Source organism: Penicillium macrosclerotiorum (assembly GCF_028827735.1).
Source record: "Penicillium macrosclerotiorum strain IBT 26536 chromosome Unknown utg000006l_segment0_segment0, whole genome shotgun sequence".
In the NCBI taxonomy this organism is placed as follows: Eukaryota; Fungi; Ascomycota; class Eurotiomycetes; order Eurotiales; family Aspergillaceae; genus Penicillium; species Penicillium macrosclerotiorum.
The window spans coordinates 893,360-912,968 of NW_026643085.1; the positions used below are offsets into that span (position 1 = coordinate 893,360).

Below are 19,609 nucleotides of genomic sequence, written 5' to 3' on the forward strand. Positions count from 1 at the left end.
CCATCTACGTGAGTGAAGAGGAGGCTATTCAAGATGGAGGGCGTTCAAACGGTGGATGTGAGCTGGCTACATCACTCACAGAAAGGTAAGTCCTACGCTCCGTCCTTCTCTCCCCCACCCGCCCACGGGTATGGGTGGACAAGACAACACCCCCGGGCGGAAGTGGGCGGTCCGCCGCTGGGCAGTGTCTGACTCTTTCTTCTCAGACCATCTGTCCCGAACAAAATCAGTATCATCCTCAACTAGTGATCGGCCAAGTACGGATAGAGATGCCGCCACCAAAACCACATCAAACTCGCACCGAAGGTCTCGATCGAACAGCAGCCCGGCCCGCGCACCATCCTCCGAGAAATCACAACCCAAACAAGTGCCCCAGGGCGATATAGGGAAAGCAGAACATAAAGTCCAGGCGACTGAGAAGGTGGCCGAGCAAAAACCACAGTCCACTCCGTCCCCGGCATCGCAAAAAAGTAGTCCCAAGCCCATCGGCGGGAGGCGAAATTCATGGATTTCTTCTCTGAGCTCGAAATTCTCATCCGGATCAACACCCCCGTCGCAGTCCAGTCTTAAGGCTAGCCCTGCAAGTCCGAAGGCGACCTCACCTCTCGATACCCACAACCCGTTTGGCGCGGCCTATTCCCCAAAGGACAAGGAAGATGAAAAGAAAGAAGACCCGAGCCCCTTTACTTCCACCTCTCCGAAAGGGCCTTCATTCATCCATAATGCGCTACGCAAATTCTCATCGAATTCTGGAGGCTTGCCCAAGCTACCGCCAAATGGGGCGATTTGCCCACGGCGTGTCATGAATCTGGACCAGACCCGGGAACGTTGCAAGATCACGGATTTGAATCAAGCCAAATTACATCGTGTCGCTTTTTGTGTGGATGTGGAAATCGCTGGTATTTCCCATCGAGATTCTGACGAAGATGCTCCCCCGACAAACCAACTGCGACAGCATCTTCCTGAATCAAGTCGCCAAAAGTCCAAGAAGGCGGATGCAAAGGAGAAAGGGAAAGAGGAAGGGGGAATTTTGAAGGATTCTCAGGCAGCAGTGGCCGAAAAAGAAGCTCCTTTAATGACCAGCCAAGGAAGTTCTACCCCGGAGGCTCAACCTGCGGCCCCGACGGCCCCGACGGCCCCTACACCTGATATGGCGGACCCAAAGCCTCCCGGCGATGCGAAACCGAATGGCGAAGGGAAAGAATCGACACGGAAACAAGAGAAGAAGAAACGATCCGAGGAAGAAAGAAAAGAACGCAAGGAACGAAAACGCAGACAGGCGGTGGCAAACGGATCTATTCCATTGCAATTGGACGCAGAGAACGATGACGATGACCGTGCCCCTGCAGTCGGTCTGCCTCGCTCTAAGACCCAAAGTCATCCCACCACAGACCCAGTGCGCATATATCGTCGTTGTTGTCAACTACGAGAAACCCCGGTCCTGAAAAGGGTCGTGGACGAGATCTCTTCTCCTTCCTCCACATTGGCTGAATCCCCGGGCACTGTTGCCGCTCTGGATCTGAGCAATTTTCCGATGAGCTCTCAGGACATTGCGACGTTTAGCGACTGGCTTGCTATCGTTCCTGTGCGGAAGCTCATTATGGAAAACTGCGCATTGACAGATGACTCTGTGCGTGCAATTTTAGCCGCTTTGTTGTCCACCAAGACAGTGGAACAGATGCGATGCCGCCGAAGACGAGCGCGGAGATCCGAGTGTCCAATTGTCAAGGATGAACGATGGGGCGTCGTGGAAAAACTCTCTCTCAAGGACAATCCGAAGATTGGACGCGAAGGATGGCGCCATATTGGACTGTTTATTCATTTATCAAAATCTCTTAAGGCGATCGATCTGTCTGGAATTCCTTTCCCCCGGCCACGAGTACCCTCCGATGGGTCTACTGGCTCCACGGGTCAAAGCCAGTCTCAGTCATCTGCCGGTGACGTTTGTACTATATTCGCGAATGCCTTGGCGGAGCGATTCAGCGGCGATCATCTCGAGGAACTCTTGTTGAGCGAGTGCAAACCTTCTGCTGAGCAGGTCAAAATGATATGTGAGGCAGCCTCTAGAATGGGCTTGCGAAGACTCGGGCTTGCCAACAATGAACTGGCACGAGAGGGCCTGGAACATGTTATCGAATATTTCAAAGCCGGCCAGTGCGAGGGATTAGATCTAGGAGGGAATCCCATCAAGGATGATCTTGGTCTCATTGCAAATGCGATTGACCCTGAGCAGTCGCTTTATACACTCAGCCTGGCCGACTGCTCGTTGAGTGCACCTGCTATTTGCCCGTTGCTCCAGTCCTTGACCAGGCTTCACAATCTTCGCTTCATCGATTTCTCGCATAATCCTGAGCTCTTCTCGGTACAACCAAGCGCTCTGGGTGCATTCCGTCGTTTCCTGCCCAAGATGCCTTCTCTCAAACGGATCCATCTTGCCGATGTTAATCTATCACCGGATCATGTTATCGGCCTGGCCGAAGTTCTTCCGGAATGTCCTAGTCTATGTCACTTGAATATCCTGGAGAACCCACAAATCACGGCTCTGGCTTCTGGTACGGATGCTGCTGTTCAGGAAGAAGCATGCGCAGTCTACGCTTCAATGATGGCAGCTGTTCGTGTTTCGCGCACCATTATTGCAGTCGATATTGAAATCCCCACTGCTGAAAACAATGAAGTTGTGAAGGCTCTTGCATCTCAGATTGTGGCCTACTCACTTCGGAACCTTGAAGGTGGTGCTATCGCAGAAGAGCTTTCCGAGTCAATTGTATCGCCTACCACCAAAGATGTCCCTGTGCCTGAAATTTTGCAGCACATCGTCGGCAACGCAAGCGGCTTTGAAGAGCCGTGTTATGAAGAGGATGAACCGGCTCCCGATGAAGACTATGTCATCGGTGGTACAGGTGTGGTAAAGGCACTTGGTGTCTGTCTTGGAAACTTGGACCACCAAGCCAGTGATTCTCTTGGAGATCAATCTGCGCCACCCAGTGGTACTACTACTCCAAGGCGTCGCAAGTCTCGAGGCGTCGTAACGAAGAGACCTCGTGATATGTCCAAGAATTTGCTGGAATCAGCACGCAATATTAGGGCTCGGATTCAGTCTGCTCTTATTCGCGAGGACCGAGCTGGCAATGATGCAAACTATAGTGAGTTTTCAAATTTCAAGATGGAACTTGGTGTTATTGCTGTTGTTTGACGCCACTAACTAAATTTTCCCAATTAGGACGCCTCCAATTCCTGGACTTCACCTTGCACAGAATGATTCAACGATTCGAAGATGAATATCCTGAGACGCGTATTTCCGTTCCACCCATTCCCTCGTTTGCTGCTCCCGATAGTACCTCACAACACTCCGGTGAGGATGCCAACGGTGTCGGTGCTGCCACTGGTAACTTGAGTGGTAGTGTCGTGGAAAATGAAAACGCAATTGATGACGAGGAAACCGACCATTACGCCATCCATCTCTCACGAACCAGTTCTATGACATCTCTCCATGCTCGAGCCATGACTTCGGAGGAAGGCCATGTCCATCGTCTAGGACAGAACCTTCGCCGTGACTTCCTCAACCCACCCGCCGGTCAAGATAATCTCGATGATGATGGCGATGCTCATCTGGCTGCTCTACGGGAGAAACTAGAGCGTCTTCATGAGCAGCAGTCTCAATCGCCATTTGATAGCGCTGAAGCCGAGCAAGCCTTTGAAAAACTCGGATCTACTGTTGATGAACTTTGGGATGCTAAACGCCAGGACATAGAGGGTTTTGAGCGCTTCAAGCAGTCTCAAATTGCGGCACAGATAAACAGTGGCTTCCGCCTTGCCGCTTCCTTATCTGAGGACGGCCGTACTCAAAGCAAGACAAATGATGCTCCTATTGCGCAGAAGACTGAAAACGGGTCGTCCCCGTCTTAGCTTTTTCAGGTGTCCCTTTTGCCTGCTCCACACCTACATAAGTATTTATTACGCGATTCTCTTTTTTGTCTTTCTCTTGCAAGCCCAGTCGCTGTGTATACTCCCCCTCCACGTTTATGTTATATCTTGCCTGGCTCGACTGGGTATTTTTCCATTCCAGCGCTTGTTTCCTTGTTCGTTTCTCGATCACGCTTCAAATTACCTGCTTAGTCTTGTAAATATGTGATTCCATACGTCAGCAGCGAATGTTGATCCCGATGACATTAATATGCTTGAATTTTACTACTTGAAATTTCCTAAGCCAACGAACCTTCACAGGTTTGAGCATCTGCGGCTGAAGCGTGATCCGGAGGCCACCCAGCTAATCGGAGAGCCGATATTTAAGCAAAGTGTACAAATCCTAGAGATATTATGGCTAGCTTTAACGAGATAATAGCAATCCCCATAATGTTTCCAGTAAAGCTGTTTTGAGAGTCGGTCCGATGGTATGTTCACCGCCGACGGCGATGAGACAAAATTGATTCAAACCCCACCCAAATTAAGCCCACTCGGTAATCACCACAAGGAGCTGACTCGAGCAGAAGGTGTATCTCCATTCTTTGAGATCAATGCCTTTTTCAAAAGGGTAAAAAATCACTCAATCCTCTATTATGCCATGCATAACGTTTACAAGCCTTGGCTTGGTTGTTCTTGATGAAGTCCATTTTCCAGAGCGGACCGCGCTGTACAATATCCTTGGCGGCTCTGGGACTTATGGTGCGTCCAAGATTCTTTCCTTCTGATGGGGTAAAAGACCATCGTTGACATAGAATGGTTACAGCGACCCTTGGTGCTCGATTATTTCTCCCGCCTCCCATCAGTCACTCCTTAGGGTGGATGCTTCATGTTGGCCACGACTTTCCAAGATCTGCGGAGGAGCTGCTGGAGAGTTGGAGTACAACATTGATGATAGCCAGACAAGCAGACCAAAAGTCAACCAGAGGTTTGCTTGAATATAAAGATACTACGTTTGGACGTGTGTACAGCTCCCTGTTTCACCAAGCCCTAGTCTGCTAATTTGTCTCCAGCCAAAGACTTCAAGTACACGACTCCGATCCTTGCTGTTCAGGAAGATAACTTGGAACAAATGGACCTGTTGGGCTCGAAGGTGTATCACTACCTTGCATCTCCAGAGGACATCAAGGTCCGCATCTCATCTTTACTTAGGTTGAGAGAAGCTGCAAGCATTTCTGAGCGCCCTCTGATTATTTGGGAACCGGCCCCTCTCTCATGCAAGCCAGAGAATTTCCAAGCATTTTTGGATGCTCTAGCTTCGGTCGATGTGTTTTCTCCAAACCACTTAGAATTAGCCGCACTCTGCTCGGAGCCATCGATCGTCAGTTTTGATGAAGGCAAAATCGAGAAGCTGGTACTGACTTTCCTGAGTCACGGAGTTGGGCCGGGTGGGAACGGTACAGTGATTGTCCGAGCTGGGGAGTTTGGCTGCATGGTCAGTACCCGCGTTCTCTCTCCTAGATGGCTTCCTCCAGTGCATGCATCTGGGCCAGAAACAGAACGGAATGTCAAAGTCGTGGATCCAACAGGAGCAGGAAATGCTTTCCTGGGAGCTTATGGCGTGGGGTATCTCGAAACGCAAAATCCGGTACTCGCAGCATGTTATGGTGCCGTTGGGGCATCATTCGCAGTCGAGCAGGTTGGAATGCCGGGATTGAGTAGAGATGGTGACCGCGAGATGTGGAATGGCATTAATGTGAGGTCAAGGCTGCAGGAGTATATGCATTATGTAGGATCCGCTACATAACAGATTTCCCTCGCCGGGTGGGGCTTTCCTATCTTAGCTACTGCTTTTGTGAGGGCGCTTAGAGCTAGGCTTACTGAGTGAATTTTAGACCAGGCGTAGGCTCACTACGCTGCTTAGTGATATCACGCGATGACGAGTTTAGATAAAGGGAATAGTAGAAACGAAAGAAGGGAAAATACCGCTCTGTTATAGTACCACTTGCAGTGTAACTAGCAACTTATTGAGTAGATAAGAACATAATAAATATCGAGATAGAATCGATACTAAATTAGCATTAAAAGAGAAATTTATATTTTGATTAATAACTGAGTACCGAGGAGATTCATTTACGAAATGTAGGAACTTCCCTTCTAGAAAATAATAATATAATCTATAATAAACAATAACGATAAAGTAGACCTTCTAACAATAATAATAATAACAAAAAAGACCTTCTACTTTATCACGTTATACACCGGTTTAGGTCCGTTTTAGATCCGAACATAATCTGAACATTATCGTATAGTTATTCCATACCAAACAGAGAGTGCTATGATTAACACCAGATTCGCGTGCTAAACGCGCCATGTTCGGCTTTTCAACGCATGATGCATTGGGGGCTTGGTTTCAGTTAAGCTAGGGTATTAGATGATTACAAATATAATAATACTATATACTCATAAAGGCTCCACTCTTGAAATGAAGTTGACGTTTTCGGAAATAGAATCTCTCCTTATCCCTTACTTTCCAAGGTGAGTTGGAAGTATAGTGGTCGATACTAACAAAGAAACCACACAAAAACCACTCCCATGGCCTGAGGTAGACGTAGAGAGTAGTCTTTGAAGGTGTAGACTGTACTGGCCTGATGCTATATCATGAATCAAGAAGTTTGGTGAAAAACTATAGTCATATTGGATGGTTGGATGATTCTCTCCTCTCATGTGAGAAGACTGCATATCTCCTGGGGCATTTGTGGTGCCTCAGGCCACTAATGTGCTACTATCATTGGTTCCACCACTACAATATCCGAATATTCGCTTGCAAAAAAATGAGGACAGCTCGAAATCCAAGTCCGTGGCTACTGTAAAAAGATGCCTTTATATTTCCAGAACTGATGAAAGTGCACAGTGCTTATTGGAGAATGACTGGAGAGATTCCAAGGTTCCTCGGCTGAACTTCCCCAGGAACCTGGGGTATCACATGTCAAAGGATCCATTCCGTCATCCGCGACTCCTCCCTCCCTACGCCATACTCTCCTCTCTTCATCAAAACAATCACCTCACTACCTCTTTCCCAGGGGGTCATGTACGCCCAGATTCCGGCTGATTAGTCGATCGAGTCGCCATGGCCGCTCAGTCCAAGCTGCTCCCGCCCGACCGCTCCGTGAAGCAGATCCTCTCCAGCCTCACCTCCCTCTACCTCAAACACCGAACCCGCATCTCCCGCGCCGTATACCTGGCCCTATTTGCAGCGCTTGCAAAACGAATCCATAATGCTATATCTGAGCAGAAGGCTGCCTCGCAGCAAGTCGATCTGCGCCGACAGCGACCGGGTACCAGCTCACTTGACAACGACGAACAACCGCGCAAGAAGCGTGTTGAGATCAACCGGGAATTTTTTAAGCACTTGCTTCGCCTCCTCCGTATTGTGATCCCAGGTTGGAAGAGCAAAGAGCTACGTCTCCTGGTGAGCCACAGTGTCTTCCTTGTGTTACGGACGCTGCTCAGTCTGTATGTGGCCGAGCTGGACGGCCGACTGGTGAGCAATCTTGTACGGGGCAAGGGCAAGGACTTCTTACTCGGCCTTGTATGGTGGATGATTGTGGCTATTCCGGCCACATTTACAAACTCTATGGTAAGTTGTCCCGAGCTAGGACTTCAACTTCACCATGTTACCGCCATATGCGACCGTTGTGAGGCTTGCCGCTAATCTGGTGCCCTCCGTTATCAGCTCTCATATCATCAATGCAAGCTCTCTCTCAGTTATCGAAAACGCTTGACCGACTATATCCACGACAAATACTTGTCCAACATGACCTTTTATGCGATCTCCGCCCTGGATGATCGAATCAAGAATCCAGACCAGCTCGTCACGGTCGACGTATCGCGCTTCTCTGACAGCTTAGCAGAGCTCTATTCTAACCTTGCTAAGCCGATTCTCGACATGTGCATTTACAATTATTCCCTTTCGAAAAATGTCGGTGGTGAGGGGCTGTTTATCATGAGCCTACTCGTGCAGCTATCAGCCAACGTGATGCGCATGCTGACCCCGCCATTTGGCAAGTATGTCGCGGACGAGGCCAGACTTGAGGGTGAATTCCGTTTCCTCCATTCAAGACTCATAGATTACAGCGAAGAGGTTGCTCTGTATCATGGTCATGAGGCTGAGAAGGATACATTGGATAAGGGCTATTTCACACTGATTAGACATGTGAACCGCATTCTACGTCGGCGTTTATACCATGGCTTTATGGAAGACTTTGTTATCAAATATTTCTGGGGTGCACTTGGCTTGATGCTTTGCAGTCTTCCCGTCTTTTTTAAGATCCCTGGTCAAGTCACTCAGACTATGGGTGATCGCACTGAAAGTGAGTTTCTGTTCTCCTCCTCCTACAACTTCAATCTACTAAGCATTTAACAGGCTTTGTCACAAATCGACGAATGTTGCTGTCCTCATCGGACGCCTTTGGTCGATTGATGTTCTCCTACAAGGAAATCTCAGAGCTTGCGGGTTATACATCCCGTGTGTCTTCTCTGCTCGAGGTCATGGATGATCTGGTCGCTGGTCGATTTGAGAAGAAATTGGTATCTTCAGCCTCAACCGAAGAGAATGCGGCCGTTCTCTCAGGCCGCGGCAAAATCACGGAAAGTGATTCGATTGAATTTACCGATGTCCCGATTGTTTCGCCCAACGGCGATGTTCTGGTGCGCAAGCTGTCATTCACTGTTCATCCGGGTGATCACCTCTTGATTGTCGGGCCTAATGGATGCGGGAAGTCCTCACTTTTCCGCATCCTGGGTGGTCTTTGGCCTGTGTACGGTGGCACTGTCAAGAAACCTCGGTTCGAAGATATATTCTACATCCCCCAGCGTCCCTATCTCTCTCGAGGGACACTCCGGCAGCAGGTAATTTATCCAGATGGGGTGCGTGAAATGCGCGCCAAGGGCGTGACCGACGCCGATCTTCACGAGATCCTTTCCGTGGTCGAAATTGACTCGGTTGTGGACCGCCCCGGTGGCTGGGATGCCGAGGAAGAGTGGCGCGATGTTCTCTCCGGAGGCCTACAACAGCGTATCGCCATGGCTCGGTTATTCTACCACCGCCCCAAGTTCGCTATTTTGGACGAGTGCACATCCTCCGTAACGCTGGAAATCGAGAAGGTCATGTACGAAACGGCCAAGAAGCTGGGGATCACCCTCATGACCGTGTCACATCGTCGCAGTCTATGGAAATATCACCAAAAGATTCTGCAATTTGATGGCCAGGGAGGCTTTATCTTCACTGGGCTTGACTGGGAACGACGAATGAAGCTAGAAGAGTATGTTCTGTCCCCTTTCCCCTGTACACGCCAACTTGCACTAACCCACCACAGTGAGAAGGATGAACTTGAGCTACAGTTACGGGCTGTCCCGGAATTACAGCGACGCGTAGCAGAACTGACAGCATCCTAATTGATCGTTATTACCATACTTGTACAGAACAATGATTGACTGACTGATAGTTTTCCTTCAAAACTTTAGGCTAGTAGGGGGGCTGTGCCTTCACTCTGGGCTTAGGAAGTCGATACCTCTAATCGAACAGCCTAGTAGCAGTAGTAGTAGACTGCATTTAGACAATTCAGTCTGTTAAGGTACAACTAGTCTCCAGTCTCTTGGAGCATCGTTTCTCCAACATCAGAGGACTCAGTCTGTGCATGGTGGCTGCATTCTCCACTGCATTGTGCATGTAGCCAATCCCGAGCCGAGCTCGGCATCGGTGTCCCAAATTTCCCCAGTTTATTTCGGCTGTTCGGGCCTGGACTGTGACTAAGGAAAACAACCCGCCAATCAGAACGATGGCGCTCGGCAGTGGCGCCGAAACAACGGTCCCCGAGCACGTTTTTCATTGCGCCTCTCCTTTTGTCACTTCGTCCTTCCCCCCCCACCCAACCGACCCACCATGATAGCGGTTCACGATCCTACGTCATAGAGTCAACCTATCTTGTTCCAGGGTTTGCCACGGAATGAACCCTGAATAATTAGAATGCCTTTTCTCTAAACAGCACATTCCTCCGGTTTCATCTTTCTTCTCTCTAACTCGTCTTCCACTCTCACTCGTCACTGTGGTACCAGGACTTCAAATCTTACACTTCAATTCCAAGATGACCAACTCCAATATGAAACCCCAGGCTGCGGCGCCTGCGCCTGTCTCACAAAAGCGAAAGATTGTCATCTTCTCAGGTATGCAGCCCCAGCGCAACAAATATCTCATTGACCCTTATGCTTTCGTTCTCGGCTCCTGAGCAATTTCGAAGGATTCCTCGGGTCAAATTGCACTCACGGCATCACTAACCTATGCGCTAGACTTCGATGGCACAATCTTCATGCAAGACACTGGTCACATCCTCTTCGACAACCACGGCTGCGGTGCCGAAGCCCGCCAGAAACTTGATGAACAGATTAAATCCGGCGAGCGGTCCTTCCGTGAAGCCTCCGAGGAAATGTGGGGATCCCTTCACATTCCCTTCGAGGATGGCTTCGTCGTTATGGAAAAGACCCTCGAAATCGACCCGGGCTTCCGCGAATTCCACCAGTATTGCATCGACAACGGCTTCTCCTTCAACGTGATCAGCGCCGGCCTCAAGCCCGTCCTGCGTCGCGTTCTAGACACTTTCCTCGGCGAGAAGGAGGTATGTTTCCACATTTTCAACCCCCCGGTCTCCTCTTGACAAGCTAACCATCATCGCCTGCAAGTCCTCCGCAATTGACATCGTCGCCAATGACGCCACAATCAAGCCCGATGGCTCCGAGTGGAAGCCCATCTGGCGCCACGACACCGAACTCGGCCACGACAAAGCCCTCTCCGTCAATGAAGCCCGCGCCGCCGCCCAAGCCACCTGCCTTCCAGACGAAATGCCCTTGATCGTCTTCATTGGCGACGGCGTGTCCGACCTGGCTGCTGCGCGCGAGGCCGACGTGCTCTTTGCCCGGCACGGCCTGCGACTGGAGGAGTACTGCCTCGAGCATGGCATCGCGTACACACCGTTCGACACCTTCGCCGATATCAAGCGCGAGATTGAGGCCATCAGCCGCGAGGATCAGTCCAAGACCGGCGGTGTCGGCAAGCCCGTACGGTATAACCCGCGCGCCAACATGTGGCGGCGGATTTCGTCGAAGGAGGCGGTACGTGTCGTTCCCTGTCTCTTTCTCTTCTGTTCTTAGTCTTTTGCTTTCTTGTTCTCCCTTTTCAATCTTCTTTCATTTTTGTTATTTGTCTCCTGCGCATCTGGCCTGTCCGTGTGCTAATCTAGTCCTTCGACCTTGTTTAGGTGCCCACCCTCATGGCTGCAGCTACGCCGTCAAAAGAGGAGAAGATGTTCCTGTGGCCAGAAACCTTCTCGGAGTACAAGCCCAAGACGATTCAAGAGGGCGACGAAACTGTGGCCGCGTAAAAGCTGCATCAACCCTTTTTTTTCCTCCATTTTCATGGTCCCAAGCTTGGAACGACGAGCTTGGAACGAGTGTTGGAGATGCTTTCCTTGATGATTTACGGCTTTTTTTTGGAACTTCCATTTCACGTTTGGCTTTTAGCTTTGATCTACATGTATGCACAGATCGTGGTGTTGAGGGTTCTGGCATATCCCATTCATATCTTCTTTTTCCCCTTTTCTTCTTCTCTCCTCACATCCTCTCTTCTCACATCCCCTTTAATTTCATCGTCGTTTTTATTTTGATCATATATCTATGGATTTTGCATTTGCCTATTATATATAGAGACAAATATTTAAATACAAGCCATTCAATTCGCTTGTGATGAGGGGTACTCAATCCAGCTGGTGTATAACAACGATACACGAATCTACACGGACCGAGTATGCCGAGGATGTAAAAGGACTCAATTATGCTGTTGACCTATCATGCAAAAAGAAAAGAAAAGAAAAGGGAAGGAAAAGAGAGAAAAAAAAGCAAGCAGAAAGCCAAGTTAGGGCAACTGGCTAGAACATCAAATTAATTAAAAAGTCCGCAACAATATCAAGGTAAACACTCTCAACTTTCAACCCCTGCTAACATCCAGCGGCTCAACATTCCAGATACTATCCGCATATTCAGCCGTCACCCGGTCCATGGAGAAGAAGCCCATACGGGCGACGCTGGTGATCGACTTGACCAGCCACTCCTCCTTGTTTTGGAACTCCTTGTCGACCATCTCATGCGTGGTGATGTAGGAATTGAAGTCGTCCGAAACAAGATAATAGTCTCCATGCTCCTCGATCGAGGACATCAATGACGCAAATGAACCGGCGTCCCCGAAGGTGCCTGCCTTGATCGCATCAAACACCTTCTTGAGATGTGGATCGAGCTGGAAGTCGCCATAGTAGTGTCGGTGGCGTAGCTCCTCGACGTCTTCAGCGAGGTTGCCGAACAAAAAGATGTTCTGCTCCCCGATCTCGCGAGTGATTTCAATCTGTTGGTCACATGGTCTTAGTGAAGTGATCATTTGCAAAGGGAGAAAAGTGCTTTCGTAGGACTTACGTTGGCTCCATCACATGTACCAATAATCAGGCCCCCGTTGAGGACGAATTTCATGTTACTGGTACCACTAGCCTCGGTTCCAGCGGTGGAGATGTGCTCGCTGATATCCGATGCCGGGCAGATGATTTCCGCTTTGCTGACATTATAATCCTCGATGAAGATGACCTTCAGAAGATCACCGATCTCCTCATCCTTGTTCACTACTGCAGCAACGCTGTTGATCAGATAAATGATGGATTTGGCCATCCAGTACCCGGGAGCCGCCTTGCCGCCAAAGATCGAAACACGCGGGACCACCTTCTTCCGCTCTTCAGCAGACATGGCCTTGATGGTGAGGTAACGATGAATCACACCGAAAATATTGAGCTGCTGGCGCTTGTATTCATGGATGCGTTTTACTTGCACATCGAACAGGGAGTTTGGATTCACAGAATATCCAGTGACATCCTTGATCAGTTTGGCGAGCCGGAGTTTATTGTTAGCCTTGATATCGGCCCACTCCCGGCGGAAATTCTTGTCATCCACGAAGGCCTCGAGTTTATCCAGGAGGGTTAGATCGGTCAAGAATTCATACCCGCCTAGTTTGTCCGCAATTAAAGCGGAAAGCGATGGGTTTGCCTGGTGCAACCAACGTCTGGAGGTAATGCCGTTGGTCACATTGGTGAAGCGATCGGGCCCGTAGATCTTCACAAAGTCTTTGAAGATTGTGGTCTTGATGAGATCAGAATGAAGTTCAGCCACGCCATTGACTTTATGAGATCCGATAATTGCAATGTGGGCCATCCGCACCATCTGCGGGTGGGATTCTTCGATGACGGATACTCGAGACAGCATGTCCCGGTCATTGGGGAATCGCTTCTCCACAGATTGGAGGAAGTAGAGATTGATATCATAGATGATTTGCAGGTGTCGTGGCAGAAGGTTGCTCATCAAAGGAACCGACCATTTCTCCAACGCTTCCGGAAGCACTGTGTGGTTGGTGTATCCGAAGGTGCCCGTCACGATACGCCAGGCTTCGTCCCATTCCAGACCCTCCACGTCAATCAGGATCCGCTGTAGCTCGACGATGGCCAGGGTCGGGTGAGTGTCATTAAGTTGGATGGCAATCTGGTCCGGGAAGTCGCTCCATGCCCGCTTAGTTTTCTTGAATCGTCGCACGATGTCATAGAGTGAAGCGGCGCACCAAAAGTACTGCTGCTTCAGGCGAAGCTCTTTGCCACGCTCGAGGTTATCATTGGGATACAAAACCGCGGAAATTGTCTCGGCGTTCTGCTGGTCGGCCACCGCGCTCTCATAGTCGCCCGCATTGAATTTCTGGAAATCGAACTCTCCGCTGCTCGCCTTGCTGGACCACAGTCGGAGGTTATTGGTCGTCTTGGTGCCATAACCCGGGATGGGCACATCGTAGGCAACCGCTTGGACGGTCTCTCCACCCGTCCAGGAGCTGCATGTTTTACCGGCCTCGTCTTGATATTTCTCCACATGGCCATGGAACTGAATATCAACCGTAATATCGTGACGAGGGAATTCCCACGGGTTGTTGTCGAGCCAATAGTCTGGAATCTCCACCTGGTAGCCGTTGACTATCTCCTGCTTGAAAATACCATAGCGGTATCGCAGTCCGTAGCCCCAGGCGGGATAGTTCAGGGTGGCCATGCTATCCATGAAGCACGCCGCCAACCGGCCGAGGCCGCCATTGCCCAGCGCCGCATCATGCTCCTGGTTGATCGCATCCTCGATCCGGAATCCGAGATCTTTCAAGCCGTCTGCTTTTGGTTAGCCTGCAATCGCTTTCTGAGAGGCGTACACGTTCAGAGCAAACCCACCTCGTGCGACATCTTTCATTCCTACATTGAGCATTGCATTGTCCAGGGCTCTACCCATCAGGAATTCGAGCGAGAGATCTAGAGAGCCGCGTTAGAGATAGGGTCGCGCTCGGGTTCAAACTTGATCTTTTCATCACACTTACAGTAGACTCGCTTCTGATCCGCAAAGGTCTGGCGTTGTTGAGTTCGGTTCCATTCAATGATGAGCCGATCTCGAAAGGCGAGTGCCGTGCCCGAGTAGGCCGCCCTGTTGGTAGACTAGTCAGACGCGTATGCTTGCAAAACACATGTATCTCGATATATGTCTGGGTAGATAGATAGATATATAAATAGATTTCATGGGCTGAGAAGGCAGAGGATGGGGGCTGGGTACAATTCATCGCAATTGTACAGCGATCGAGCGAGAGTCGTCTCGATATGGCGCACAAATTCTTTCTACGGTGCGGGGAAAAGGTCACGATGGTCAGCCTGGTCAGCCGAAACTGTCGGCGAGGACAGACAAACCTCAAATTCCTCCTTGGTCTTGAATTCCGTGGCGGACTATTGAGCGGCTGCATTAGCATACGAGGGCATCAACTCTCCCTTTCATGGTCTCCTGGAGAAAACGGACATGATTGCGCCATCTGCATTTGCCGGGCTCCGGCTCACATCGGTCAGTCTATCTACTTGCGGACGATCGGGAAGGAACTGGGCACGTACGCCTCTCGCAATGGCTCGGGGATGCTGGCTTCGACGCTCTTGATCTCGGCGGGGCCGAATCCCGTGAACGTGCGCTTATGCTTCGGGCGACTGAACCCCGGGCCGACAGGGCCTTGGAGGTCCGCAATGGGAGCTCCGACGGAGGGTCTGCGCTCACGGCCAGTAGACGACATGGGTTCCATGACAGTACGAGCCGCAAAGGGTCACGGAAGATGGATAGCGTGTATGGGGGAACGGGAATGAGGCCGACAGGAAGTAGGATCACGGCGAACAGGCTGGGATTTGAGAGAGTTGGAAAGGGGAAGAGGGGGCAGCGAGAGAAGAGAGAAGAGAGAAGAGAGAGAGAGAGAGAGAGAGAGAGAGAGAGAGCAAGAGGGGCAGGGCGTTGGGTGACACCAGGAAGGAGGGGCGCAAGACCAAGGCCTCGTCCGCTTCAGGTGGAGCAGGACGAAGGGGGAGGGGAACAAGTACAAGTTGCGATACCGAACACGTTCGGACCGAGCGAAAGACGCTGCGACGTGGACGGGGCTGCGCGAGGGAAGTAGAAGACGTCTACGATCTTGCTCTACATGGGTCGCATACTTCGAGGTGTATAGCGGGGCCTCGCGGACGCGAGACTCCGTGAGACTCGCCAGCTATCCGGAGTCTCGAGTCTCTAGTCTCTAGTCTCTAGGCTCTAGTGTCTCGTGTCTCGTGTCTAGGATCTAGTCCCCAGTCTATGATCCTGTTTCGAAGACTCCGTGCCACTCCGCAGCAGAGCAAAGGCCGAAGTCATAGGACATCGTGCAGCTCGAGCTCGAGAGCTCGAGTGGGGCCGCGGGATCGTCACAACTCCGTCGTGACGTCCACCACAGACTCCGCTCATTCCCAACGCGGATTGCGGGATTGCTGGATTCAGGGATCCCTGGATTCATGGATACACGGCAACAGGGGACCAGGGCACCAGGAGACTCAGGGGACTGGAACGTCCTCAGCCAACGCATTCCTTCGTTTCCCTGCTGCATCGCGGGAGTTCCCCCTCTCCATCGCCATCAGGCCACAACGGCGCTCTCGCACGGGCCTCAGCCGAATATCCAAGATCGGAGATATCAGGCCCCATCCACAGATATCAGCCCACTGCCTGCGAGTACATCGACCGTCAGACCATCGCCCATGGGCCGGAGAGGTCCTAGCGGATGAGACATACCCGTCCTCAATCGTCCCCCCGGCGCCCCGCTGGAGCTCGAGGGTGCGGGGAGCGCGCGAGAAGGAGAGAGAGACGCAAAGCCCCAACGGAGCTGCATCTACCTCCAGCCACTGACGACACGGTTGCCGGCCCGATCCAGAAGCTAGCGGACTCGCCCAGGGCAGACATCATGGGGAAGAAATGAAGACGACAAGGGAAGGACGGAGGGATTGCGATTGTTATTTGATTTCTCTCTCTCTCTCTCTCCCCGCATCTACGGGGATTCACTAAACCTAAATGCGGCCTCTCGGACAGCCAAAAAGGCTGCTGCAGCCAAAGAACTCACGGGGAAGGTGACAGGCCAATCAGGACCAGATAAAGTCACAAAAAAAAAGGAAAGGAATAGACAAGAAAAAAAAAAAAAGTTAATTCCCCATGGTTTCGAGGCTGATAGAGCCGAAGCGAGGAATATACGCCGTACCATGTACCACTGGGCAGCGGAGAAGAGGAGAACGGGAGAAGGGAAGAAGCACCGTGCACACGTTCCGAGATGACTGCCCCACCCCGCCTCGAAACAAGAGCAGAAGATCGTCGTCTCTTAAGGATGGCCACGGGTTCGGTCTATGCGAGGAGGGAACGTGAAAGAGAGACCGTTCGGCGGGGAAAGAGCAGAAGGTCCACTAGGCCACTGTACAGGTAAAGGACGCTCGAATAATACAACGAAGAGCATAGGGGGTCAAGAGGGCAAGGAGGGGAGCGAGAGGAGGGAAAGCAAGAAGCATTGCGAGACGGTGAGAGGGAAGGGAAAGCATTAGATGCATCAGATCGCTAGAAATTGCAGGTCCAAGTAGGAGAAAGAGGAAACAAAAAAAAAACCAACCAGAGGAGAGACGCAATCCCGAAACAGACCTGACCGGCGAAAGAGGAAGGAGAAGAAAAAAAAGGCAGATCCGCCGAGGTATGCATTTGATAGAAGGGCTAGAAGCAAAAAAAAAAAAAGAAAATGAGACAGCAAATCAAAAAATAAACAATGATAAATCGATCCAGCGCAAGGATCGTTCATGAGATATGAAAATGGCTGATACCAATAACACACGCCCGTGAGGGTCGATCAAAAAAGAGAAGAAAAAAATAAAAGAGAAAAAAAAAAAGAAAAAAAAAGAGAAAAAAAAATAGGAGGTCCGGTCGACTTTTTGGAGAGTTGAAAATGGAATCCTCGTCAGGAATCGGAATCGGAATCGGAAAATAGAGAAGTAGGGCTGGAGACAACATAGGAAGTCCGCCACCGGACATGGGAATCCTCGAGTCCAGAAAATTCCCACCCAAAGAGGAAAGAGGAAAGGAGAAGACAGGTTTGCCCCCAATGTAAATACAAAGTGGAGGACAGCCGAGGCAGCGCTTGGGGAAATTTCCAAACCAGGGGAAAGGGGGAATCGAGAGAAGCGCCATGAAACGCCAGCAGCTAACCAGTCCAAAGATCCAGAGATAATAAGCAAATAACGGAAAATCGCACGGGTATGGTTGAATCGTAAGGGTTATCTGCAGCGGTCCCCCAGAAGAGAGAGAGAGAGAGAGAGGGAGGAGGGCGAAGGCCAGATAGATGAGAGGGTGAGTTGCGGAGAGGACAGAAGGAAGTCGGAGAATTCGTGAAGGGGGTCAGAAGAGAGGTATGAAGATAATGGAGAGGGCGGCCGGGTTCCAAGACTGTCCAGCAGCTCATAGAATGCCAGAATCCTTCAAAGCGTTCTGCAAAATGGTCTCTTTGACCGCTGCAAAGACCAGTCGGATATTGGTGGTATCGGTCGCCTGGGTGAGACTACAGAACCTCGTGGATCAGCATGTGCGCACTTCGGCTAGAAGGGCGGAGGGGAAACAGGTCCGTGAAAGACTTACTGGGGATATAGGTTCAAATGTGCCCGGTTCACCTGGTTGAATCGCCAAAGGAGATACTTGGCCGCACGGTTGACATCGTTACCACCCGAGTAGTCTGGGAAGTAATTGCTCAATGGGGAGCGAGGTAGCTTTTGTCGGAACAAGTCCACCTTGTTCAGGAAGAGGATGATACTGGTCCGCATGAACCACCGAGAATTGACCACCGAATCGAAAAGAACCAAACTCTCCATCATACGGTTCTAAAACAAGACAGTTAGTTCCATGGAGTCTGATCAGATGGAATGCGCCACGGAGGGAGAGGTGGGAGATGAGAGACGTGGATGGGAGGACTGACTTGATTGCTCTCTTCTAAGAGGGTCTGGTCATATTCACTCAAAGCGACACAGAAGATGATGGAGGTGACATTTTCAAAGCAATGGATCCATTTTTTTCGCTCACTGCGCTGGCCACCAACGTCGAACATGCTATAGACCTCATTAGTGACTGAGAATATAGAGACTGGCGGATAAAAGCCGCGCGAGTGACGTACTGTATGCTCAATTGACCCATGGTGAATCGTGTTTCATATATACCAGTGGTCTTCGTACGTGCTCGAAGCACATCGGACACATTGGGAATATAGTCAGAGGCTGTTATTCGCTTGGCTTCCTCGAAGAAACTAGTCACCAGTTAGCAACGCAGCCTGCAGCCTTTCCCTGTTGCTGGCCGTAACGTGGCGAGGGGAAAAGAAATAGACTAGGACAAAAAAATCCGACACAGCTGCCGGGGGGGGGCTTACTATGGCGCGGAATCCATTAAATAGAATTCATTTTGGCGTTCCAAGACGGTTGATGTGCACGGATCGTTCCAGAGATATGTGACGGCATCTCCGACTTTTGCATCGAGGGGAGTATTGGGATCGGGGTCCACGTGGTATTCTTCTAAAAAGGCGATGTAGTCCTGCACCTTCTGGCTGCTCGGCTCGAGCGAGAAATGATGGTATGCTTCGATGAGAGCCTTGGCACAGTCGAGCAGGTTTTTGTAAACGGTTAACCGGTACAGAGCCAGCTCTTCAACCGTGTAGCCATTCTGGTGAATAATCTTCATCTGCTTGACGATCGTGGACTTGCCACTCTCTCCGGAGCCTGCAATTACGAGTCAGTGTCCGCTGGGAGGGAAGGGGGGGCATCGTGCGCGACGACCGGCGCGAGAGCTACCTACCCAACAAGAGGATCTTGCATTCCCTACGTAGCCGTTTGGAGTCTTCCTCGAGCTTCCGATCAATCATCTGGCTTCTCTTCTTCTGCTCCGCATCCCCCGCGGACTCGGCGCTGAAACAGAGCCCCATAATTCACGACAGGGTGGAATGAAGTCAATTCCTGATTGTCGGTGGAGGTCTTCCGGATTCTCAAGCCACCGGGAGGAAAAGGGGACTTGTTCGTCGCGCGCGGAAGCGATCGGTGTCAGCCCGTCGGGACGGCCGCAGCCTTCGCTTGGTTTCGGACGGCCCGCCCACCAACGGGAGGTCAAAATACTCGACCCGGAGGAGAAGGGTAGATGACAGCTTTGCGCCAGTCCAAGGGTCGCAAAGAATAACGGCGAGGGTGAAAAGGCGGGGGTGAGGAGAAGG

At 50.8% G+C, this 19,609-nt stretch overlaps 6 protein-coding genes across 6 annotated transcripts; 4 read left to right on the forward strand and 2 right to left on the reverse strand.

Moving 5' to 3' along the window:
* Window positions 1-33: 33 nt before the first annotated feature.
* N7462_005618 (putative cell wall biogenesis protein Mhp1) lies at window positions 34-3,906 on the forward strand (the record flags this gene model as incomplete). The annotated part of the gene is made up of 3 exons (XM_057077336.1): window positions 34-85; window positions 207-3,143; window positions 3,221-3,906. The coding sequence occupies 3 exons, from the start codon at window positions 34-36 to the stop codon at window positions 3,904-3,906; spliced, it is 3,675 nt and encodes a 1,224-aa protein (XP_056932916.1).
* Window positions 3,907-4,556: 650 nt separating this feature from the next.
* N7462_005619 (uncharacterized protein) lies at window positions 4,557-5,707 on the forward strand (the record flags this gene model as incomplete). The annotated part of the gene is made up of 3 exons (XM_057077337.1): window positions 4,557-4,662; window positions 4,727-4,921; window positions 4,974-5,707. 3 exons carry the CDS (start codon window positions 4,557-4,559, stop codon window positions 5,705-5,707), a joined length of 1,035 nt encoding a protein of 344 aa, XP_056932917.1.
* A 1,323-nt stretch (window positions 5,708-7,030) lies between these two features.
* Window positions 7,031-9,357, forward strand: N7462_005620 (ATP-binding cassette long-chain fatty acid transporter PXA2; the record flags this gene model as incomplete). The annotated part of the gene is made up of 4 exons (XM_057077338.1): window positions 7,031-7,540; window positions 7,637-8,273; window positions 8,327-9,224; window positions 9,279-9,357. The coding sequence occupies 4 exons, from the start codon at window positions 7,031-7,033 to the stop codon at window positions 9,355-9,357; spliced, it is 2,124 nt and encodes a 707-aa protein (XP_056932918.1).
* A 689-nt stretch (window positions 9,358-10,046) lies between these two features.
* On the forward strand, window positions 10,047-11,336 carry N7462_005621 (uncharacterized protein; the record flags this gene model as incomplete). Its single annotated transcript, XM_057077339.1, has 4 exons — window positions 10,047-10,125; window positions 10,249-10,574; window positions 10,639-11,067; window positions 11,214-11,336. The coding sequence occupies 4 exons, from the start codon at window positions 10,047-10,049 to the stop codon at window positions 11,334-11,336; spliced, it is 957 nt and encodes a 318-aa protein (XP_056932919.1).
* Window positions 11,337-11,938: 602 nt separating this feature from the next.
* glpV (glycogen phosphorylase) lies at window positions 11,939-15,115 on the reverse strand (the record flags this gene model as incomplete). The annotated part of the gene is made up of 8 exons (XM_057077340.1): window positions 11,939-12,349; window positions 12,418-14,183; window positions 14,244-14,321; window positions 14,387-14,490; window positions 14,617-14,678; window positions 14,748-14,783; window positions 14,850-14,886; window positions 14,943-15,115. 8 exons carry the CDS (start codon window positions 15,113-15,115, stop codon window positions 11,939-11,941), a joined length of 2,667 nt encoding a protein of 888 aa, XP_056932920.1.
* Window positions 15,116-17,823: 2,708 nt separating this feature from the next.
* Window positions 17,824-19,327, reverse strand: gpaB (guanine nucleotide-binding protein subunit alpha gpaB; the record flags this gene model as incomplete). The annotated part of the gene is made up of 6 exons (XM_057077341.1): window positions 17,824-17,923; window positions 18,001-18,239; window positions 18,335-18,464; window positions 18,530-18,658; window positions 18,779-19,124; window positions 19,201-19,327. 6 exons carry the CDS (start codon window positions 19,325-19,327, stop codon window positions 17,824-17,826), a joined length of 1,071 nt encoding a protein of 356 aa, XP_056932921.1.
* Window positions 19,328-19,609: the final 282 nt, after the last annotated feature.